The following is a 22,119-nucleotide window of genomic DNA, read 5'->3' on the forward strand; positions in this document are numbered from 1 at the left end:
GTGTGAACATATATACTCACTACTGTACTTGGGCTGGGCTGTTATTTTGTGCAAGAGTAAAAATAGCATGAATTTGTAATGAGATTTGTTGTTTTTTTGTATACAATATGTTCCATGTATATGCCACAACTGACCACATTCTTTCCTGTACTATATAGTTTGTGTTACACAGCAGTCTACATTTAGTAGCCTATAGGATCGGTAGTTTGAAGATTGCCCATGTAGTCATGGTAGTTAAAACAACCAACCAACCATCCAACCAACATACTATTTATTATTAACGCTGTCTCTCTGAAAGGCTGTCTCATAGATAGACTATTATGTATTGCATCTTGATTGCTTTTTTTCTTGAAACAAAATAAACAAAAAAGATAAAATCATCTAAAAATATTTAGTCATTTAAAGAAGAAACATAAGAAATAGAATCTTCTGGTACAATAGTCTAAAGGGATTTCTTTCTTTTTTGTATATATATATCTATATATTCCCCCCCTGCCCATTTTACAACAGTGTTGGACTTAACGTGTGAAGTCGTTAACCACTTAAAACCCCAGCATCCGTATTCTGGGGATAAATATTCGCAGAAAATGGCAGATCTACAAGCTCACAAAGTATCGTGAGCTTGTAGATTGGCTATTTTCAGTGATAATGTTAAAAGAAAACAGTAAAGTCACTAGTATAGAGCCCTGAGGGACTTTGATCAACCAAGTATAGGGTTTAAGTGGTTAATGACTTCGTTTTCCCTTCATTTTGTCTCTGTACTGAACATCCATCAGCTCTTTGCCCTGAACGTGACCCGCCACCTTTACAAACACACAATACATTTTATGTTTACGAGGCATAGTGCTATATACACATTATATATATTTCATATATCTCAATATATTGTTTCTTTTTTTCTTTTTCTTTTTTTTTTCAGTATGTAAACCAGCACATTCTCTCACGTTTTAGTAGGGTACATACTAGGCACAAATGCTCATTCAGATGTTTTGGGATTTGTCAGATGGAACCATATCTTACTCCAGGTCCTTCCTCCTCCCCCAAATCTATTGGGGATGACACTTCCAATTATCACAACAGTATGTATAGCACAACATCTGTTTGTTTTTTGGATGTCAGCAAGCCTAAGAGGGCGCAAAACCTCGGCGAACTTCAGTTTCAAATCAGTCAACGTTGATTTTTCAACACCGAATGAGGCCTTTTTGTACTTAGTGTGCGTCCTAATAAAGTCGATGGAGAATCAAAGTTATGTAAACATTCAATTTTCATGTGTGTTACCATAGAGTTGATTAGATAGATAGACAGCAAGAGGGAGGAGAGAGAAAAGAGGAGGCATTGTTATAAAAGGGTTTGGGGTGTTCTTGAAACAAGACCCAAAACCTAGATTGAGAGTGAAGAGAAAGAAGAAGAGAGAGAAAGAGGAGAGTCAGGCTGCACAGTATTAAAGCACTGGAGAGGAGGGGGAAAGGAGGAGATGGGTGGATCAGCAAGATTCTTGAAGAAGCAAAGAGGTGAATTTTGACCTCCCAGCTCATTCAAGGACCACCACCTACCATCCAACCCCAAGTCAAAACCCTTCACCCATGGACCCCCCATGGCAGCTCCCAACCCAGACACGAAACACAGTCAAGAGACACTCAGATACCCAAGGACACACGATCAAAGACAGCACACAAAAACATTAGCTTCAAGGAGAGAGAATGAGAGAGAGAACAGGTTACTTCCCTCTTTTGGGGCTCAACAGTAGAAGAAGTAGAACAGAAAAACACACGCACGCGCACACACACACAAACAAACCCCGAACTACCCTTAAGCACCCCTCAGATGGAACATCCTTGGCAGGAAAACAACCATGTTCACAAGAGAAGCAATTAATAGAGGCTAGGAAGAGCGTCAAGAGAAGCTGGGGGGTGCGGAGGGATGGATGGGGGTGAGGTAGAGACGTTCGGCTGATGCGGGACATCTCCCATGAAAATTTTGATTCTCAGCCGATACTCCATCCCTCGCTTTGCCCTGGGTTTGTCTTTGTTTTGGGTGCCAAGGCTGCTGGCGGGCTTGGAGGCTCTCTCTCTCTCTTCAGTTCAAGGGCCTTTAATTACCGACTGTATCAGGGACATATGCATCTGAGGGCTATTTGAGCTACGCTTTAGCCCGAGTCAACACAGTAATTCGGGCATCCGGCTTCCACATGGTACAACAATCTTGGAGGTGATCAGGTTTTGGTTTACATTCAGGGTTTTGAGTACATTCCATTATTTGAAAATTTAAACTGACCCAGTCACTATATTCAATCTACTCTATTCTAGGGCATGGAACTAAATGTGTAAACTCCCAAATGCTCTGCGGAATTATGCATGCCTTCTACTGTTGTGGTGACGTTCTGTTTTGCTTAGAAATGCAATGAATTGCAAATGCATCCTGGCGGTGTTCATTTGGACCTTCTGGTGGCTATGGAGAACTGAATAGTGAATAGTCTCAGTGAAACTCTGTGAGGTTTAATTATTGATTACGCTTGGTATGAAAATGTCAATGACTATGATAATTGTTTTCCCCATTTCAATCTGATTTGCTCCATGTAAACACATTTTTTGTGCCATTATACAGTATATTACGTTTTTTGGTGGGTTGCAAGCGTTACAGTAAGCGTTCCAGTGTGACATTGTCTTTTAAAGTGTGAGACAGCAGCCAGATGGGTTTGCTCACATGGGTGAGAAAAAAAAAACATCGGCTAATAAGATCTGATTGGTTAGAGAAGGCTCATCACTGTTGCAATTTGAACTCCTGTTGATGCCTGCTACATTTTGCAGATTGAGATCAAAAGCTATACATTTAGACGAGGGTAAATTAGCAAATAGTGCCAATAAATAAGAAAAAATTATTATCTATATTAACAGTAGCCAGGGCCAGGAGTAATTCGGATTTTGGATTATTTTGGGGCTAGATCTAACATTGGGGAGGGATGTGCTAATGCACGTGCTAAAATGTTAGCACGTGCTCTCCAGTTCATCCTGAGCTTTAGTTTCAATATTTGATCGATAATTTTCAGATATTTTATTCCTCATTTAAGTTGGTTTCTTTCTTCTCCATCAAGCCTAGCAGAGCCTGCACACCCAAAAGCAGCACCCATACAGTTAGCACCCCATATGTTTTTTGTCTGTGGCAGCCAGTAGCATAAGTCATAGGGTAGTGTACTTTAGCATGGCAGAGTAATAGACTAGAGTCAGGGGGAAGTGAAGGACAGGGGAGACATGTTTTGCCTCCTACAGTGCATAGATTAAAATCAAGGAAGCACTAAACATACAAAAAGAAAAAACAATGTTTTTTTTCCCTTCCTCATTTTTGATTTGTAAACTTTTGAAGCTGTCAAATGATTTAGTGAAATGTTAGTTGTTCTTGTTTTTAATTGTTCTCATTGTCCATAACACATACACAGTTTTTTTGTTTGCTGTTGTTGACATTTTACAACATCCACATTTTTTGCTAAAAAAAACCAAGCAGATTTTTTTTCTATTAGACAACCGCACGACTTGATGGCGAAAACAGTTTGCAGTATCGCCACCGGTGACCGAAGAGAGAGGGAGGGGTTTTACAAAAAAAGAGAAACAATCAAACAAACAAAACAAAAAGACCCGCAGAGACACACACACACACACGCACACACACACAACGACCAACGGGACGCAGGGATAATAGCAAAGTATTTTTTGCTACAAGAGGTCTCTTCTTACTTCCGCACCTTGCGGCACAGAATGATGATGTCACCAACACAGACAGGAAGCAGCTTTTGTTTGTTCTTGTTATTGTCGTTCCACAGCGAACTCGTAGAAGTAGCAGTAGTTTTGTGGGTGACGTTAAAAGTTCAATCTCCTCCTCTTGTCACAACTGTCGTAGTCTCCGCATTTCAAGCTGTATCCTTAGGTGTAAAAAGTAAAAGTTTTAGTTCCTAATAATCCAATGTTAAAAATGTAAACATTTTTCGCGGGGTTGTCTTGCGCAGAGGAGGTACTGAGAGGCCACCGTCTCAGGGGCCCCGTGTTGTCGGAGGCTGCTGTAGTCACTGGGGTGGACCAGTGGGGGGCAGCGGCATCAGCGATGTAAGGACTTTTGGGCCTCCTTGAGCAGGGTGTCAAAGTCCAGCGCATCGTACTTGCTCTTGACTGGGCCTGGTCCTGCCTCATCTGGAAGAGAGGGAGATGAAAAAAAATGAATAAATGAATAATAAATGTGTTGTGGTATTCAGCATGTGTAATGACTTAGTTATGGGAATACATTTACCACAGACTTGGTTATGGGAATACATTTACCACAGTAAGTGGATTGGTTGCTTCTTATTTTGCTTGTGTATCTATCCAACCATACATCTACAGTACAGTATGTGCACAGCTAAATCCTCAGCGTTATTCTTTTGTAACTCTTGACAGTCTTTCTTGCTCTTCACTGGGCCTGGTCACTGTGTGTGTGTGCGTGTGCGTGTGCGTGTGCGTGTGCGTGTGCGTGTGCGTGTGTCTGACTGTGTGTGTGTGTGTGTGTGTGTGTGTATGTATGTATGTATTCCTTACCGAGGTCTATGTATCGCTTTCTGGTCATCCTGCGGAGGGCACTTGCTCCATTCTGATACTGCATATCTCGTTCCCTCCAGTGTCTCTGACCTCCAGCTTGACGGATCTTTATCACCCCACAGCGCTCCCTGCACAAACACGCACGCACACGCCGCACACACACACACACACGTCAAGACCATAACACAGCTTTCTCTTCTTCCCCGAATGAGAGTGTGTAATCCGCTTCCCCTCCACATGACTACACATGATCTATAACTACTATTATTGCTACAAATATACAACCCTCTTTAACACTTGATGTCCTCCTTCTACCATCAATACGTGCATTTGTTGTCCACATCTACTCACTAACTTTCTCCGTCTACTCCTAATTACTAGCAGCACTAGCATACTGGTACTGGTATTACAACCAACGTACTCATTGCGGATGATGACTTTGCAGTCCTCGGGGCTTCCAAACACCTGGAAGCGTTTTCGTAGCATGTTCTGGGTCACACTGCTCGGCAGGTTGTGGATGTAGAACACCTGGCAGTTGTCCTGGCAACAGGGAAACCATGGCAACAGTCAGGACAAAAAGCAGTAGAGACATATTGCGGGCATTTGTGCATGCATCACGTCTAGACTTGCAACACTACGTTTTTTATTTTTTTTACAACAGTGGTTGTCAAACTTTTTCATTTCACAAGGACCCCCGCCCGTAACCTCTGAGTGTACATTTGTCTCAGTGTTAAAGACCTGTAAGGATCCATTTGGAATCCCTCAAGGAACCCTGAGGGTCCCCGGATCCCACTTTTGAGAACCACTGTTTTACTAAACTCTAGCCCCTTTATCCAAGATTAAAGCACATTCCTTTTCTTTAAGATGACATTCAAATTCAACTACAAGAGGCTGTAACACCTGTAGCACTCTGAAGTCAGTGGTAATATACTAATGTGAGATTATACAACAGGTAGTTCCGACCAAGCAATCTGATTGGTTGAAATAGCTTTCTAGCCGTGATTCAAACCAGCATCATATCACGGGCCTAATCACATTAAATAAATCACTCCGCACTGCAGTCCGCACCTGATTAGACCATATATGACACAGCTGTGCTGTGAAGTCACGCTGTGACTGTCCCACGGTAGGAAAACAAACAGACAGTACCCACCGCCGCCACCGGGCGGAGAACAAACAGCTACGCAAGATGGACTATGTTGTTAATTTTGACTTATTTGGTGGACTTACTGTTGATCAATGGTTAGAAGAGAGCACACTAAATCGCCTAAAATCCTATAATAAAAGGAATAACTGGAAAAAAGTGTGCTTTATTTCAATGGTAACATCCATACTGTATAAATATCCTCCTGTGTTAAAGTAAAATTACTCCCATTTCGTTAACAGTCCAGTGTATGTTATACTTTATCGTACGAAGGTATCGCACGGCAAAAATAGCCGATCTACAAGTTCACAAGGCATCGCCATCTTGACGCGTTGTGAGCTTGTAGATCAGTTATTTTGGCCACGTAACACGATCGTACGACGGAGCATATAGCCTACTGGAATCAGCTGTGTTGATGAGACGAGAGTCAGAGAGACAGAGTGCTGCGCTGCCACAGGGACTATTTTGTCTCAGTCAAATAAACTCTTCTCTTTACAGGGAAACGGATAAGCGTTTTTTTTAAATTATGAATTGCCCCACAATATGAATACATTTGGATGTGTTTTGTTGGTAACTGTTGTATAATCGCAATATTACACTCGAGGGTGTGCTTTACCTTACATTATTGTCACTTCTGTGATGCGGACGCGGAACTCGGCTGCGCCTCGTTCCTGGACCGCATCACAGGCGTGACAATAATGACGGTAAAGCACACCCTCTCGTGTAATATTGCTTAATTATTACATAGACATTCATACCGCCACCATTTCCATACCATTTCATCAGAGTGAGAATTTTAGCACAAGTCAATCCATTTTAATGTACTGTAAGTAGTATGAGTTGGTTGTAGTATGTGTGTGGTTTCTGTACCTCATCTTTCTGCTGGCCTGTCTTGGTTTTGTTCCTCTGCTTGTCCCCTGGACAGCTCTCTGAGTTCTCACCACTGCAGAGAGAGAGGGGGGGGGGCGGAGAGAGAGACAGACAGACAGAGAAAGGGAGAGAGGAAGAGGGAGAGAGACAGGAGAAGGGGAGGCATCCAGGGAAGACAAGAGGGACAAGAGAAATGGAGAGGAGTAGGGAGAAAAGTGAGGAAAGAAGGAGGAAGACAGATGGGGAAGGGAGGGGGAGGACAAGGTTAAACAAAAATGTCAGACATGAGAAGCAAACAGGTGAATTGTAGCCAGAGAGGAGGCTGGCTCACACGCACTGCGGCAAGACGCCTTCATCCTTCATCACACTCTCCCTATGTCTTCCTCATTCTCTCCATTACTCAATGTTGACATCTTTCAGTCTTTTCAGTCTGGTTACTCAGGCTATGTCTGTGTTGTTGTTGTCTGTTTTGTATCTCTGTTTTTATATGGACCTGGATTGTGTCTGAAATAAAGTTTATCATGTCTCCCACTCGCCTCCCTCTGTTTCTCTCTCTCTCTCTCACCTGGAGTCTGTCTTGCTGGCGGGGGAGTCGGGTGATGAGTGGAGAACTGGCGAGGGGGAGCGAGAGGAGGATGAGGGCTCTCCCTCTTCCTCCGAGGCAGGGGGCGTGGCTGCCGCCGAAGACTGGCGCTCGGGCGACGATGACATGACCGACATCGCTGTCATCATCACATCCACGACCGCCTCGCCCTGCTGCTGCTGCCGTCCCGCCGCGGACACCGCCCGGAGCCTTCCTCCCTCGTCCTCCTCGCCCTCCTCTTCCTCCCCGCCTTTCCCTGCCTCCCGCTTGATCGACTCCGTCCCGCGGGCCGTTCCTCCGGATTTCTCAGAGCGCAGGATGGCGCCCAGCATGGCAGCGCTGCGCCTGTGGCTCTCTCCGAGGCTCAGGGCGCAGTAGTCGTGGTCCCCGAAGGAGGTGCGCTGGTGGGCCAGCAGGTTGCCGTTCAGCAGGCTCTGCTGGGCCTCTCTCTCGCGGGCCTGGCCCATGCGCCTCAGCTGGGCGTACAGCTCCGTCTGCTCCGGGAGCTTCCTCCGCTGGTGCTGGTGGGCGCGGCTCAGCCAGGATGACGTGCCCTTGGTGGCGGCGCTGGGGGTACCGGTGTTAGTGTTGGTGGACTCTCCCTCTCCTCCTCCTCCTCCCCCTCCACCCCCCTTCCCTCCCTCCGCTGGCTTGAAGAGCTCATCCTCCGCCGGTTTGTGGGGGGGCGTGGTGGGTGGAGTGAGACCTGTGTAGCGGGGGGGAGGAGAGGTATCAGACACAGCTTTGCTTTTGGATATTTCGTTGTTGTTGTTTTTGGGGTAACTCTTATCTTAGCTGCTTACAGCAGTGGTTCTCAACCTTTTCTGGATCAGGGCCCACTTGAATATCTCAAAAGCGTTGGCATTCAGCCCACCCATCTGAACACTTAACATGGCAGCTGAATGGTGGGCCGCGTGCATTTTCATTTTCTACGAGAGCATAATATGGTAAATTTTCTTTTGCACATTTTCTTATGTTATGTTCTACTATGAACAAAACCGCCAGACCTTTTAAAGACTTTCACCAAATCCCCATATACTACCCAACAGTAATGAATAATTCCAATACTTTTCCAGACCTGTAACAAGCACCCTGTATAACAGAGTCAGGAATAGACGGCATGTTAACCGACAGCATGAGAGACATGTTTACCTGCTGTTCCACACAGATCCACACTGAGCGTCGGCTCAAAAGGCTTGGTGCCATACTGAGACTCTCTGGTGGCAAAGAAGCACAAAGACAAGCAGAGCTAGGTTTTATTCTGATGCTTTGGCAATATTTCATCACTGTCAGGTGGAAACATTGTACGACCACATTTTTCAGGAAATAGAAAAAAGAACCTGTGATCCAGTGTAGTTATAATACAATGTAGGTGTTATTTAGTCACAAGCTCTTGTTAATACCTTTCATAGGTTAAATATTTATAAAAAAAATACGGATGTAACCACTTTCACTTTTAGAACTAGCGAAAATAGCAGATCACATATTTTTGCTACTTTTGCATAAGTATGGCATTAATTTATGTTGAAATATGGAGATACAAGGTTTCTGCCCGACAGCAACGATTTGTGTTAAAGCTTCTTAACTTTCAGCATTCTGAATTAAAATGGGAGACAGAGACACACAGAAAGACAGCGAGGGAAACTGGGAGGAGACAAATAGACTGAGAGGCAGATGGAAGAGCATAGACATATAAAGGTAGACGCCTCCTTCGGCTCTGAGGCGTTGGTATCTCGGCCGCCATTTTAGCGTAGGAAAGCTTCCCTGAAGCTTCCGCATGTGTCACAGAAGGGGGCGTTCAGTAGGCCAATCAGAGCCAGGTGGGGGCGGGACAACTAGATTCTGACAAGTCATAGAAAAGACGCACTGTGAATGGCCAGTAGTCAACGCACTGTGAGCGCTGTGATTGGCCAGTAGTCACTTTGAGTGTCCGTTTGCCTACGCGAAAATGGCGGCCGCGATACGAGTTGCTCCAACGAACTGCAGAGGCCAATGAGGTATCTAGGTTTCTATATCTATGTGGAAGAGTACACAGACAGACAGACTGGCTGATAGATTGATTGACTGCTGCCTCATGCTAAATGACACAGCCGTTTCAAAACGCAGCTGAGTTTCAGATTTGAGTGGTGCAATCGAGGACAGTCTACTAAAGTCCTGACAAAAAAAGAAAATAACTTCTTAGTAAAGTTTTCAACATAAAAAAAGTTCCAGCAGATTTCTAAATGTGAATTACAAATTCCTCAGTAGACACGAGTTGCATGTGAATGGTGTCCCTTGGTTCTTATCACAGACACCATATGCACTCCTCTTTCTTCCTCTCCCCCTATCTATCCTTGTGCCTTTTATTTTGCCCCGGTCTCTGTTTCTCGCTCTGAATGCCTGGAACCATAGCTGAGCTGAGCTGACTGGCCTTTTGGGGGGACGTTACACAACAGAATAAAGCCAAAGAAAGAAAGTGGGGGTGGGGGGGGGGGGGTGCTTTTTTGTGTGCATCAGTGATTGATTTTAAAATGGCCTGCGTTCCAAAGGGATTGTACATTCAAACACACTCCACCAGCTTCCAGGACTGGTAAAAGATGAGCGAGTGCCAGGGGATGGGGATGGGTGTGTGTGTGTGTGTGTGTGTGTGTGTGTGTGTGTGTGTGTGTGTGTGTGTGTGTGTGTGTGTGTGTGTGTGTGTGTGTGTGTGTGTGTGTGTGTGTGTGTTGGATCAGAAACACTGCTTGCTGGCTTGCTGCCGTTTGATTACAACCATTTGCGATTTGATTCTAAGAATCTTGTTTTTGGTGACAACAAGAAGCTTATTGTTGGCCCTCTAAAGAGGTTTGTGGAGTTAAAACGTCCACCCTGTGAATTAACAACCTTCAACCTGGCATGCCTATTTTGAGCATGTCAGTTAAAGACTAATCTCTCAAGACAGATTCAGAGCTCCGCATATCAAATTCAAAGGAAGAAAAGAATATGTTCTCCGTTTTTTGCCGATGGGTTCCCAGATTGGTTAAAGAAATGTCCAAAAAAGTGTCATGATGTGACACGTTGTGTGCTTGTAGATTGGCTATTTTCACTATTTTTGAAATAGGGCTTAAGTATTTAATATTGTACACGGAGGGTGTCTTGTACTATAGCAAAAAAACACATGATATACTGTATGATAACAACACTGGATAGATGCAGGATGACATAAATAAAATAAACGGGCCAATATAATATTTGTTCAGAGTTGTGAGGCTGGTACGGTGCAGGTATTCTGTAGAGATACTCACCCTGTAGTCTTGGAGTTGAGTGGCAGGCAGAGACAGGCTCGTTTCTCTGCAATCAAACACAACAAGAAGCAGGTGCACTCATAAATACTCAGGAGCTGTTTTTGGTGTGTGTACGTGCGCCTTCCAACTCTCTTATAACATTTCAAAAGGATTTGCATTAATGCCAGGTGTGCTGAATGTCTGTAGGTGTACAATATGTGTGTGTGTGCATGTGTGTGTGTTTCTGTGTGATTCCTCCCTTTTACGATAAGGCAGTGGTTCTCAAATGATTTCATGTCAAGGACCCCTAAATTAATATGTATTTGGTCGTGGACCCCCATCTGAAAAATGTTGTGCCAGGGACCCCCTCACAAGATTTGTGTTAAAATGTTACAAAAATATTCCCAATTCTCCCACATTTTGGGAAAATAGATCTACAAGCTCACAATATGTTGCATCACGACGCATTGTGAGCTTGTAAATCGATAGCCGATGTATATAGGGTTAACGTGGTTAAACTGATTTAGCTGGGGAACCCACTCATGGACCCCTAGGGTCTCTGGACCCCACTTTGAGAACCACTGCAATAAGGGCATTTTTTGAGACATACTGTATTTGGGTTTTTTTGCACCTCCCCCATTGTCGGAGGTGCTAACAACATAGGTATCAGCATCATGTTTGTCTGACAGATCGAATACAGGCAGCAGGGCAGGAATGTCGCGGCGGCCACGGCCTATGCCCCTGTATGCCCCTCGGAACATTCGATGCCCTGCGGCCACAGTGGCCTTGACGCCCTGCCCGCAGCTCCAGCTGATTTCACCGTTCTCCCCTCAACGCAATTTTCCTGTCAGTATGGTTTCTAGACACCATCGTCTGTGGTCGAGATTCTAAATTCTTACTGGACATCATCAAGTGAAGCGCACCACACCAGTGGTAGGTTTGATTTGATTGGTATGACACACACCAGCTATGCTGTGTGGAAGCTACGACATGCTGTTGACAGTCAGAGAGACTGAAAGAGAAATGCGTGTTCGAGGGGGAGCTACAACCTAGTCTAGTACGCAAAAAAGTACTCCCCAAAAAAGCTATCCAAACTGCAAAACTTGCCTAAAATAAGTTGCAGCTAGGACGTCGAATTTGCTTCAACATCTGCGATCACCATGCAGTTTTACACACCCAAGTGAAGGTAATACACTCAACTCAACTACACCGCTGTGGTTTTACCAAGGACATGTCCTGTGTGTGTGCGTGCGTGCGTGCGTGCGTGCGTGCGTGCGTGCGTGCGTGCGTGCGTGCGTGTGCGTGTAGATGATTAAAAACGAGTAAACGTTTTTATGAATTGATGGATGACAGTTGATAACGTTTACGTTTATTACACACATTAATCATCAGTGAAGTTAATCTTAATCTTATTTTAATAATAAAATACATAAAAAATAATGAAGAAATGCTATATTTTAAATAGTGAAAACATTAACCAAAGTCATTACTGCTGCACTATACTGATGCATATACAAAATGATTTAAGACTTCATGTGGGACTTTATAAAGCTACATGATACTGACACACACTATACTGAATGCAGTGCACTACATTTGATTTAGGATTTATTTTAAAATGTACATGATACTGATTTTAACATGGTGCTATATCCAGCCTTTTTTGTGCTTTTTTATTCTCCCTTCCTTACTTCTAATTATTTTTCACTCCTTGAACTGCAAAAGTGACGCCTTCCACCTCACTTTTATCTGCAACTGTGTCATGACAATAAAGTTGATCGATTGATTGATTGATTGATTCATCTTGAATAAAAAATTATTTTTCTGGGGAAAATACAATGAAACCTCCAATGTGCGAATGCTCATGTGATCCTATACATCAATAGTCTTGTCCTCTGGCACTGGTCTCCTAAGGCAAGAACAAATAAGCATGGAGAAGCAGCTTTTAGCTATTATTATGGTCCTAGCCTTTGGAACAGTCTGCCGAGGGGTCTCTGAATCTGTGGACATTTTTAAAAGAAATCTTAAGACACACCTTTTTAGCATTGCTTTTACTTGGGGTTCTGCATTACTCTTGTTGCTTTTAATTCGTTTTTAAGTACTTTTTAATTGTCTTTTCATGCATTTCTTTATTTCTTATGTTCCTGTGTTTAAACCTTTTCTTTTAATTATTTTCTGTGAAGTGCATTTAACTGAATTTAACTTGATTGATTGAGGAAAAAATGTAAGCGCAATAATAATGAAACCGCCTCAAACTATAATTGTACCATCAAAATCTATAATTCATGTGTCCCTAATTCAAACAGTGACTCTGATTATTAGTCCAGGACTGAATGTGACAAATAATGAGACCAATATGAGTTTGTGCAAATATTGGAAATGTGTCAATAGATTATTTTGGGTTTGTTTGTTTGTATGTATTGTGCAGGGACCAACAACAACCACCATCTCATGAAAACCATCTCATCTTCATTTTTCAAGGACCCAAGCCACAAAAAGAAGATTCATCAAATATTCACGTGTACTAGGGTGTGATGTCACTCTACCTAAAATAATAATGTGTGTTTTAGATGCTATCCTATATGAATTATGAATATTTGTGTCATTTGAAATCTGTCTACATCTTCTGTGCCTACATGGAAACCAAACACATTACCAATTTATTCATTTACCAAAATCAAGTGTCTTTTCTTCTAGCCTAATGTGTATTATGTAACTGATATTTTTTGGTTACAACTAAAATGTTATTTTGTTAAAACGTTAAAGCTATAATCTGATCATTGCTATATAGAGTGTGTTTGCTCGGTAACGGAGGTCTCCCTGTCTCTCCAGCTCTTTAACCCATTAAGACCCGAGGCCGATTCTACAAATGTCTTCCAAATCCTAACAGTTTTCTGAAACACTTATGTTGCTATAATATCAGTGGATGTCAAGGACCCCCAAAATTATATGCATTTGGCCACGGACCCCCATCTCAAAATATTTACTTCCAGGGACCCTCAGAAGCAAAGATTTGAGTTACAAATGTTCGCTTAAAAAAATATATATATTCAAAGATTTGCACTAATTTTCATAATAAAAAAAACAGATCTACAAGCTCATAGCGTGGCACTCTGTGCCGCACTATGAGCTTGTATATCTGCTATTTTTGAAGGTTTGAGATTCCGGATCTACAAATTTTGATACTTTTGATACTTTTGATACTTTTGATACTTTTGTGCGACGCTGTAGTATGATCAAGTATGGCATTAATTCACGAAAAAAGAATAGAATATAGAGGTAAGAGGTTTCTGCCCGACAGCAACGATATACAGTATCTGTCTATATGTGTCTGTCTGTCCATCTCACCGTGGCAGCAGGGCTTGGCAGGCTCTGCAAGTATCTCCATTGTCCTTCCTCCTTCAGCGTGGGCTGTCAGGAGTTTGCTCCCTTCCTCCTCTCCCTCCCTTTTCTCCTTCCCTTTCTCCTTCTCGTCCCTCTCTTCCTCTCCCCAGGGGCGCGCGGGCCTCAGCCTCTTGGCAAAGCGGCTGGGGAAGGAGGCCAGGCGACGGGATCGACGCACCGAGAAGGAGCCTCCTTCCTCCGGGGACTCCTCGCGGCTCTGCGCCGCCTCCGAGAATAAGGTTCTTCTGTCAGGGGAGGAGGAAGGAGGAGAGGAGGACACAGAAGAAGAGGAGTCTTTGCAAAGCTCTGCTTTGGCCAGCCGGTTGGCCGGGGTGGCGCTGGGGGCAGCGTGGGTGGAGGCTCCTCTGTGCGGGCTGTGGGAGTGGGAGTAGGGGACGCTGTGCAGTCTGTAAGGCTTGCTGACGTCGACGGAGCCACTCTGCTCCAGGAGCTCACGCAGCAAGGAGTTGGCCTTCACCTCCCTCCTCCGGGCAAAGGGCAGCCTCCTTGGAGCGATACCGACACCTCCCGCAGAACCGCCGGTCCCCGCCGATCCTTCCCGCATCCCTGCCCCTCCCACTAGAACAACTTTGCTCGTGTGGTGGTGTGAGTTTTGCGAGGCCGCGCGCGACGCCTCCAGTCTGGCTCTGTTTCGCGCTGAGGCGGGGAGTTGCTCTCTCCTCTCCCAGCCCTGCTGCTGCTGCTGCTGCTTGCGCTGGGGCAGGCAGTACGTGTGCATGTACCTGATGAGCTCCACCACGGAGCGCAGCTCTTTCTCTGAGCTGAACTGAGGCTGGGGAGGCTCCGCGGGGGGCAGCACCACGGCGGCGGCGGTGGCCGCCGGGCTCTCTGCCTCGCTGGCAGAAGACTCCTCCCCTTCCTCTTCCTCTGCTTCGTCCTCTTCGTCCTCCTCGGACTCACTGTCCTCCTCCTCGTCCTCGTCCTCTGTGTCGGGGGCGCGGGCATCCTTGGTGGTCAGGTGGCGGTGGAGCTCTGTGCAGAGACGGCCCGCCGGGCGCACCGCCCGCGGCTTCCTCTCCTGGGCTGTGTCGGTCTGAGCATGGACATATGGATGAGTAATGGAGAGAGAAGAAACACATATTGTGTTGCAAAAGTGAAAGACAGGTTTATCACAACTGATTGACAAGCAGTAAACTGCAATAGTTACTCATTATTTTTCTATTTCTAAATTGCCAGAGCCTGCAGATCTTTATGTACATCGTCAAACACATTCTTCTAGTTAACCAAGACTCCCTCGACCCAATCATTTCAAACACGCCACATTGACCCCTAAGCAAGAAATGTCAAATGTTCTAGGCAATAGATGGGTAGTAGCTGATATTCTATTTTTTCTTAATATACACTGCTAAAAGAAATTAAGGACACACTTTGATCCCTTTATTATTATTATTTTTTTTTACAGTTTTCGTTAGTGGTGTATATACTGCTCACAAAAACTGCTCTAAAAACTTGAGGGATCAAAGCGTTAATTTAATTCTTTGAGCAGTATATTTCTATATCATTCTTACGACTATATGATTTCCTAGCGGTGATGACGTCTTCACCTTGATCAGGGGCCTGACTGGCCGAAGGTGGAAGCTCCTGTTGCTATGGCGATGCCCGTGGCTGCCATCTTTGTGTGTGTCGATGCCTGCGGGTATGTTGGGGGGCGTCAGCAAGAGCTTCTTCAACTGAAGAGGTGGAGGGGAGAGAGAGAGGACGCACAGAGGTCAGTCAGGATGCAATGGGTCGTTACGATGCAAATCTCCTCAGGACACCATTACCATTTTAAATGGTTCCATCTAATCTTAATTGAATCTTTATATATATATATTTCTGATTATGACGAAAAGGTTATAATGACAGTAAAGCTGTACAATTAACTCAATGAACAAGTGACCCGCGACCTTGTAGCTGGCCTTGGAAAGACTTATAAAAAGGTCTTTGCAAAGACTTTTTTAATTTAATTTCTGTCTTTCTTCTTTTCTCTGCTATATAGTAATGTGGAGGGAGATGAGAAGGTAGAGATAATAATCTAGGTCTAGGACTTGAGACAGAATAAGAGTTCAGAATGTCACACTAATGTAGACAGGGCTGGTAGAGCTAACAGGATCATTTATGAACAGAACAGTAAAGGTAGAATACCATAAGGCCCTGACACATTCACACATCATGACGTACATTCATCATGCTTCTAAATCCGACAGTTATGACACACTTAACATTTTGGCATTCTCCCAAAAAGCTCAATATCTCTACATTTTTAACCTTTCCATTGAGCTGTCCTTTCACTTGATTTATCGCAATTTCACTCCACTCTCTCATCCTCCTCGTCTCCTTCCTCTCATCCCCCCTTCGACTCTGCATCTCCGTACCACCTCTACTCCCTCTTGCTCTCTCCATCGCAACCCATTCATTCCTCACACTATCACTCTCTCTCTAATGCATTAGCTCACTTCTCTCATCTTCTCTTCCTCTATCCATCCCTCCGTAACTGTTGCCATGATGTCTTTCCTTCCCCCTCTCTGCTGTCGAATTTTTCTTCAGTTGGTCCCTTTCATCTCCTTTCCATCCAACCAAGCACCACTCTTCTCTTTCTCATTCCGCCCCCTCTTTCTCTCCGTCTCTCCCCCCCCCCCCCCCCCACATGCCACAACTAGAAACTGTGGTACTAAGAAAAAGAAACATCAATCTATCTAACCCTCTGGTGAACTGTATCTCCCCATGGTATCTCTTATACAAACGGACACCAGCACGCTGCCCTTTCCCCCCTCTACACTTCCATCCATTCATGAGTTGGGATCCATGCCTGGCGGCATGACATCATTCCATCAGCTGATACAAATCGGCTTAAAGTAAATAAACAAATACAATCCCCACTAAGCCGAGTTCAGGCCTTTACATCTGTAGGGGATGAGGGCGTAAAAAACTACAGATGCGAAGAGATCGGGCCCACCTTTGGCATGTAGGCCACGATGACAAACGACACAGATGATAACAAGGTGCACGACTGTGTAGCGTGTGTAGTTGCGTTAAGGGTTGCGCTGGTTAGCATGCCCATGTTTGGATGAAGGCAATAGAAGAATAGGGCTGCAAATGAGACGGGAATGCAATGGATGCCTTGCTGCTCTGTTAAGCTGTATGGAGTTGGGCATTAGGCCCACTTCTGGCACATAGGCGGCGATGACAAACAACACAGATGCAAATGGGAGCTAGCGCTAGAGGTAGTGCCCCAGCTGGGATGAATACAGTGTGGGAATAGGAATACAGATGTGATGGAAAAACTGGATGTTTCCATTACTGCTGTAGCACCTTTGCAGTGCTCAGGCTTAGAATAACGCACAGATATGAGGAACCGGTGGCTGTATGCGTGATGCTGTCGTCTTCAGCATACATTACACTTGGGTGGGTTCACAGTTTCAAGATGGCAATACATACAGATTTGATGCTGTGCATGTCTCTATGGGAGCAATGTTATTTATTTTCTTGCCTCAAGGACCGTAAATTCTCCAGGATTGTAAAAATCAAATCATGTGGACCTCAGGATCCACATGAGAAAGGTGTGGCTCCAATGTGGATGTCAGACTTAATGTGGCCAGCCTCTAATGTCAATCGTCTATGACATCAGACGACCATGATTATCTATGGCGTATGACTGCAAATTTGGACAACGTTTCAGCCCGATCAAAGAACCATTGACTTACATTCTAGCATTAAAGCTAAATATTTCACAAAGTATTGAAAACGTGGAAAAATATAGGAAACACATGGGTGAGGTCAAACATGTCCTTTTGCATCATCGACGATGCGCAACTATGCATCCAATGACGCAAAGCGACGCGTTTGACACCATATTGGCCATACACTTTCGCATTCTGCAGAGAAATACACAGAAAATAATGGCCCTATTTAGACGGTCTAAAACACAGTGTGCAAAATGCATCGGAAGGTGTCCATGCCAATTTTGCCAGTTAGACAGCGCGTTACTAAGCCTCTGAATTAGTCGTGGGTGTTTCAGAGTGTCTGCTTCCTTTTCCTTTAAAAAGCAGGTGTGCCTTCATATTAGTACATTGTTAACTCTCTCAGTGCCAAAAACAAGTTATCCCGAGTTTTTTCTGAATGCCCTCAGTGCCAAGAACGAGTTATCCCGAGTTTTAAAAAAAAGTTTAAATTTTTTTTTAGGAAAATAATTTTCAGAACCCAAGATATCGTGATCCGAAGATTTGCTGCTCCATTCACTTCTTGTTTAACTTATTATTATTATTATTATTTTGTTTTACTTCAAAAAAAATTGCTGGCACAGTATGAACATATTTTTTTTATTTCATTGGCACTGAGAGAGCTGTGGATGAAATGGGTTTGGATGTAGTGCTTTCGATGCAACCGATGGATGTCTGTTGTCACTATGTTCGATTATCAAAATTACCTGATAGATATTTCACTTATGGGGGGGGGGGGGGCTCTGCTACAGTGTCTTGGTTAGGTGATTCTGCATAATGGCCCTCTGAGCACACTGTAAAATTCTCAGCGTTCATTTATCCACTTATATTAACACTGAGGATTTTTTACTGTGTATAGCCGTGCCAACTTGGCTCTCTGTGTGATGATGCTGTGAGTGGCCATTGAGAAAAGTGAAGGTTTGTGTCTGTTCGCAGCACTGAAGAGCTCTGGCAGAGTGTGGATGGTTTAGAGAGGGTCCGGAGGTATGAAAGACTACTCTCTCTACTCCAGTCTACTCTATTCTGGCCCGGGTCCAGGGCTTGGCTGCACTGGCTCAATGGATGCCTTGTTCTGTGGATGGACACACACAAGGATGGAGCACGCACGTGTGCGCCCACGCATTCACTCACACAGGGGGACACACACGCGCGCGAAAGGATGAACACGCACGCAAACACACACATCAGGATCTCTCACACACACACACACACACACACACACACACACACACACACACACACACACACACACACACACACACACACACACACACACACACACACACACACACACACACACACACACACACACACACACACACACACACACACACACACACACCAGCTGCAGTACCAGCTCCCACCAGTAGAGGCCCCCCTCGGCTTCCAGTCAGGCAGAACAGATGAGGGCAGACTGACAACTCTAAGAGGTTTACACAGTCTGGTGACACCAGCCCAATGTCACTAATGGAAACACAACACTGACAGCTTGTGTGTGTGTGTGTTATACACAGTTATAAAACAGTGTCTTCTAAAATACAAACCATGTCTTCTGGTGCTAGTGAATATGTGACCTGCTTGACTGAAATGGGAAGGACGCTGATTAAAATTGTCTATACAAAAATCGTTTTCACGTCAAATTCTTGCCGTTTTTCAACAGCAATTTCGTCTAATTGCAAGTTGTTGTCCAATTCCGATGTTAAATATAATATAACCATGTAAATGTAGGGTGTCTTCGTGCTAGCGGAGAATGGATTAGAAGGCTCCAGTGGAAAGCCTTTTGTCATCTCATTTGTCAACGTGTTACAATGCTCATGAGTGCTTTTGGGTGTCTTTTCCCTGTCAAGGCAAGTAAAGACAATAATATCTTTGGGACTTCTACAGACTATCTTGCAGAAGACCCACTCACAGTTACTTGTGTAGCCTACTATTGAAATGTGAAAGGTGATTTTCTTAGCTGTCAGAGACCATGATGAAAGAGCTGCTAACAAACCGATCGCAAGATGTGTCTTGTACTAAAATATACTGTATCCGTGTTCCCCGAGCAAGGCACATCATCATAGAAAAATGAAGTCTGCACACTGGATCATGCTCCCATTGTGATTTTAATGAATTACCACCAAAGCGGGTGACACAAAGGGTGGCCATGAATAGGCCTGGACTGAATGTATGCAGCATTTGCACCAATCCAATGTATTACATGTATGACATACTGTATACATGTGCCAGAGCTATCACTGCATCTCTAATTTAAGTGTAAATACAAGACAGAGGCATATTGGGGGACTTACTGTACTGTATACCAAGCCTGCTGCTCTGTTAAGAGTATAAATTGTCTGTCGGGTGGAAACCTAATATGTCCAAAACTGTTACTTTTCAGGATTCAAAATGGCAAAAAAAAGTAGCAGATCTTGCTAGCTTGAAACGCGTCACTTCGCGCCGCGTTTCGAGCTTGCAGATCTGCTACTTTTGATACTTTTGTGTGACGCTCTTGTATGATCAAGTAGGGCGTTACAAAAAGGGCAACACAAAAAGTTAGAATATGGAGATAAGAGGTTATTGTACGTATTAATTCAACTAAAAGTTAGTTTGTAACCAACCACGTCGCCACTCATCTTGTTTGACCTTAAAATGTTTTTTTTCTGACTAAATACAAAAGGTGGAAAACGAGGGAGATTAGCGAGCGTAACTGATTAACCAGCCTACGCTTGCTCTTTTTTTGATGTGATTTGACCGATAACCTGCCGGAGCGTTCGGCAAGGTCATGACGCGACATGGTCATATTTGGAATTAAAACAGTGAAATGTTGACTAAGCCTACTGGCTGTGCCCTGCTCCATTGTTTGCACCCATAACAATACCTGCACAGCGCGGGTCAAACGACTCAAAAGAAGTCGAAAGACCGGTTCCGTTCGTTTATGTCTGGGTTTTCACAGCATCGCTCCCTTAAACACTTAACTGTTAACCACTTTAAACCTGACGGCCCAATTTAAAAAAACACAAAACAATTCTAAACAGAGCTCATCCGTTAACTAAAACACTTAAGATGAGGTGCTGGAGCTGAAGAAAAACAATGTAAAAGAGCGGAAAGAAACAGCAGCCGCACACTGAAAACACTGTGCAGATATCCGATTTTAATGCAAGCTTTCGGTCGTGTGACCTTCTTCAGGCATTTCTTTTTTCTAAACTAGTGAAAACAGCAGATACACAAGCTCACAACGTGCCACAATGCAATGTATTTTGAGCTTGTAGATTGGCTCATTTCACCATGCGACACCGTCATAAGCAGAAGTATGAAACAGGGCTTAAGTGGTTAACATTCTATTAACATTCTGTAAACATTCTTCATTCAAGGATTAGACTCTTATTTCTGGTTTAGGTCTCTGCAGCCCATCACCATTTCCCATATCTGTTTGAAGCTACGTATCTAAACTCATCAAAGTCATCATCATTTCCACCAATTTGAGAAGTATGTCCCTTCCCTCCAGGCTATTTTTCTTCCATACAATTTAATCTCTGATCTGAACCATACCCTGTAATGTTACTGCCATCGGCTGACCGCTGTAACTGTTGTTACTAAGGGGCTCAATTGGCCGTCTTCGATGACTTCCTGGAACTATTTCAGTTGCTACAGGCAGCGGCAGCTTAGCGCTGAACATTCCTCTGTGTGGAACTCTGTGAACCTCCACTGATTTGGGAGGCAGCTCGGTTTTATAGCACATGACTCGGTGTGCGATAGTCAAAGGGTCGCAAAGAGCGCAGCTCACTGAATTTACATTGTAAGGTATTCAGCCCACCAGTGTTATTCAAGTCCATCGCACAATAGCATCTTTGTAGGGTGAGACTAAATGAGGCTCTTTTCAAAAGCAGAAGAGGAGCAAGACAAGAGGAGAGACCTCTCTTGCTTATATCACTCTGAAATCTAAGGCAAATTAAGGAAGTGCGCTGGATTTATTCTGACAACTTAAATAAGGATGCATTACAGTACCCAATCATAAGCCATCTATTATGGTGAAATAGCTTCCTACTTCAATTAAGCTCCCGAGCTGCTGATTTTCCCTGCCTGCATTCTTTCGTGAGTGGGGAGAAAGAAGTGGAAAGTAGGGCGCACTATTCAATGTAACGACAATGAGACGACAAACTGTTTCCTATGAGTTCGAGATTATTCTGGTGTTGTGCTCAGGTGCAGACTGGAGCTGATATATGGAAAACAGCATGCAGAGAAAAAATAAAACTGTCTTTCTTTTTCCTTAGAAGTAAGGTTCAGGGAATGTTTTGTTAGGGAGGGGGGGCAGGGGGCATCTCGCAGCTCTGTGTGAAAATAGGGGGCACAGGGAGAGCACAAACACACATAAAGCACGTGCTGCCATGGCACAGAGAGAGGCCACATGCGCCCACATGCACACTCAGACTGAGAAAAACACACCAGACTGGAGGAGAGGTTAATGTGTGCCTCTGTACTGTTAGCTTTTCAAGGTAAAGCCAGACTTTGGACCTCTCAGGCTAGCAAAGGTTATAGGAAGGTGAGCAAATGCTAAACAGCCTGAAGCACAGTGGCAGTAAGCAGCAGCTGTGGCACAAGAAATAAAAGTGCACTGCGAATAAACAAAACAAACGAA

General features: G+C 44.2%; 1 protein-coding gene across 1 annotated transcript in view; it reads right to left on the reverse strand.

Moving 5' to 3' along the window:
* Positions 1-474: 474 nt before the first annotated feature.
* ppargc1b (peroxisome proliferator-activated receptor gamma, coactivator 1 beta) overlaps positions 475-22,119 on the reverse strand; it is a gene marked incomplete at its 5' end in the record, with an annotated part of 93,930 nt that continues 72,285 nt past the window's right edge. The window contains 9 exons of the mRNA XM_080416773.1: positions 475-4,178; positions 4,560-4,687; positions 4,981-5,099; positions 6,574-6,646; positions 7,139-7,862; positions 8,309-8,373; positions 10,420-10,465; positions 13,747-14,836; positions 15,348-15,473. Coding sequence (XP_080272899.1) covers positions 4,087-4,178; positions 4,560-4,687; positions 4,981-5,099; positions 6,574-6,646; positions 7,139-7,862; positions 8,309-8,373; positions 10,420-10,465; positions 13,747-14,836; positions 15,348-15,473 — 2,463 coding nt within the window. The 3' untranslated portion in view covers positions 475-4,086. The remainder of the gene's footprint in view (positions 4,179-4,559; positions 4,688-4,980; positions 5,100-6,573; positions 6,647-7,138; positions 7,863-8,308; positions 8,374-10,419; positions 10,466-13,746; positions 14,837-15,347; positions 15,474-22,119) is intronic.

The sequence above is a fragment of the Gymnoscopelus braueri genome (assembly GCF_963280865.1).
Source record: "Gymnoscopelus braueri genome assembly, chromosome: 20".
Taxonomy (NCBI): Eukaryota; Metazoa; Chordata; class Actinopteri; order Myctophiformes; family Myctophidae; genus Gymnoscopelus; species Gymnoscopelus braueri.